The 2,977-nt window shown below is 36.3% G+C and overlaps 1 protein-coding gene across 1 annotated transcript in view; it reads right to left on the reverse strand.

The window, feature by feature from the left end:
• Positions 1-2,473: 2,473 nt before the first annotated feature.
• The window catches only part of NOP58 (NOP58 ribonucleoprotein), a 26,578-nt gene continuing 26,074 nt past the window's right edge, over positions 2,474-2,977 (reverse strand). The window contains exon 13 of the mRNA XM_008574719.1: positions 2,474-2,756. Coding sequence (XP_008572941.1) covers positions 2,706-2,756 — 51 coding nt within the window. The 3' untranslated portion in view covers positions 2,474-2,705. The remainder of the gene's footprint in view (positions 2,757-2,977) is intronic.

Genomic DNA, 2,977 nt, shown 5'->3' on the forward strand with positions numbered 1-2,977 from the left:
GTTCTGAAGAACAACAAAAAGAAACCCACTGAAAATAATCTACAAAAGCTGTATTCTTAAAATGGTCAACAAGTGTTGACTTCTGGCAATAGAACTCAGTTAATGGCCACAGGACAAGGCAGATAAAAAACTGACTGCAGAGTCCAAACTCCTGGGGTTAAATCTTGGCTCTATCACTTACAGCCTTAAGATAAAGTTAGTAGTGTTCTCAAAGCATTTGTAAAGAAAATCAGAAATGCTATTCTTAAATTTATTTTTATCTGAATAACACAAAAACCTAGTAATTTCTCCCTGGGTCATATACTCATCACTAAACATTAAGGCCCTATAAAATGCCAGGAGCCATAGTGATAGGTAAGGAGAACACAGAAGAAAAGTCCACAACTGGGGGGTGGAGATCTCAAGTAATGCCAAAGGAAATTTTTTAAAAACCTCTTCATAATCATTACCGACCTCACTTAATTCTCAGAGCAATCCAGTTTCAGATAAGCAAACAGGTTCTGAGAGTTTAAGTAATTTACCCTAGCACTTTGCTACTCTAAGTATGGATTTCATTCAGCCCCATCTGTGAGCTTGCTAAAAATGCACAATATCTTGGGCTCCAATCCAGACCTGACTCAGATATATATTTTATGATGATCTCTAGATAATTCCTATGCCCTTTAAAGTTTCAAACACCTGGTACTACTGTATATTCTAAGTGTTATAACTGGGATAAAGGATGAACCTGAGCCACATCTTTAAAGATGCCTTACAGATGCAAATAGATTGAACTCTTCATGCACAGCAAAGGAATCTTTTCTAAAAGAGTCCTGGGACAAGGAACTGCAGACAACATTCTGAGACTGGAGGAGAGGTGACAGCTCAGCCAAAGCCTTGTAAGCATGCTGAGGAGCAAGAATGAAATGGATAGATATGAGTTTAAACCAGAAGAGAAATTTAGATTTTTGAAAGGAAGGGGAGAAGTAGAGAATCAGCAAGTTTTAAGCAGGGATTATTTTATGTGGCCCAGTCACAGAAATTCTTCAAATCTACTAATCAAAATAATGTATATAAAATTCACCTGAGCTTCCCATTTCAAACTAAATTCACAAGGCTCTCTGTTTAGGACAGTGCTATACTAGCACCAAGCAGAGCCAGAACCTACCTTTCCGTTAGTGTTTTAAATAGTTCAGCCCTTAAGAAAGCTGGTGGCTGTGCGATTTAACTAGACTCTTCCTATGCCTGTAGAAGACTCCTCAAAAAGACTAGAAACTTGTTAAATTAGTATTCTCATTAGTGTTTTAAATAGTTCAGCCCTTAAGAAAGCTGGTGGCTGTGCGATTTAACTAGGCTCTTCCTATGCCTGTAGAAGACTCCTCAAAAAGACTAGAAACTTGTTAAATTAGTATTCTCAAAGTCTACCTTGTTTCAGATGTAAAGCCTTTGACTATATAGCCCTTGGCAGATCTATGGGTCATTTTCATCAATAGTTGTTAAAAATAAAATGAACTTTTGTCTCAAATCAAGAATGTGTCTTGGGGTACTATTGGGTGATGCAAAATGAGCAAGATAACCAGCTTTATTATGTAACTTTATCCAGGGATGGTTGCATGTATTTTATCAACATTTACTTCAAGCAAATTATCTAAATTTGAAACTCACACCACTGAAAGTTTGTATCATCTCATTTTCTACAAACCACTTTTAGGAGAGGTAAAGCTGACCATCACCTGTGATTTATAAGCAAGGAAACTTAAGTGGGGCTATTGATTTGCTTGTGGACACATGAAAGTTGAGGTGGAAGTCAAAGCTATAGTCTTTCTAGCTTCTTCTCTCTGCCAACTACTTTTATTGAATTGGGCTTCAGCACGATGCCCATGGCATACAGAGAGGCAAGACAGTCCTATGAAACTTATGGCTGTTGTGACTATGTGGCAGTTAAACCAGGCTTCTGTTTGCATATTAATCACTTTCAGAAACACATTTCTCTTTGTTATTCTATGTCCCATCTTATACCTCATTTCTATTAACATTTTATTTTTCCTGATATTGTTTTCCCTTAATTCCCTATTCTTTCTTTAAAATCATTTTAAAAAGTCACTTAAATCACGGTCTAGATTAAGAATGACTTTGTTGGACCTTTTAGAATTGTGAACAAGTTAAAAAAAAGACTTTTTTTCTTTTTGAAGAATTACTGAAAAGCTATGCTCAACTTATTTTAAAATCTGAACAAGAAACAAATCTTTATTTAAACAAATAGAGGCAGAAAAATAGGAGAAAAGGGAAAAAACGAAAAACAGTCCAGTAAGGGAAGAGAAACACATTAGACTGAGGTTCTTAAACAGGTCCCTCTAATCACCACCTCCAAAAGACAGTTTCAAATTAACCATTAACTATCACTTTTCAGCTATAATTGTTAAAACAATAATCACCAGATGCCAAATAAAATATAGATTTCCTACCCATAATATAAAGAGATGACAAAACTGTCTTAAAATACAAAGAAAATATTTTTATTTGTATATCAAAGCCTCTAAGAAATGATGACATAATAAGGTTAACAGAGTTGATGTCAAGACAAATAGGTTTGAAAAGCTACAGACGACTGATCACTTGGTGTCATTCAGCACCCTCCTTGACTATTGTAGAGAGCATCTCTGGTATGTGCTCAACTGAGACTTAAGCACGGTGCACCCAGGCGACACAATTATGCTTCTCTTCCGTTAGTCCTCACTGTCTCTCTTTTTTTTCTTTTTCTTCTTTTTTTCTGGACTCTGAAAATAACCAATAAGAATGCTTTTAAAAGACATGCAATAGTATGGGTAGTAACTTTTCCATATATAATGCAAAGCAGATATATTATCCTTGAAAACAAATTTTGGGGAAAAGATTAAAATCTAAATATAAAAATCATGTCTAAGGGCCGGCCCAGTGGCGCACTGGATAGTGCGCCGCTTGGGAAGCGGGGCGGCGCTCCCGCCCGAGGGTTCAGATC

This window comes from Galeopterus variegatus, unplaced genomic scaffold (assembly GCF_000696425.1).
Source record: "Galeopterus variegatus unplaced genomic scaffold, G_variegatus-3.0.2 Scaffold1092, whole genome shotgun sequence".
NCBI lineage: Eukaryota > Metazoa > Chordata > Mammalia > Dermoptera > Cynocephalidae > Galeopterus > Galeopterus variegatus.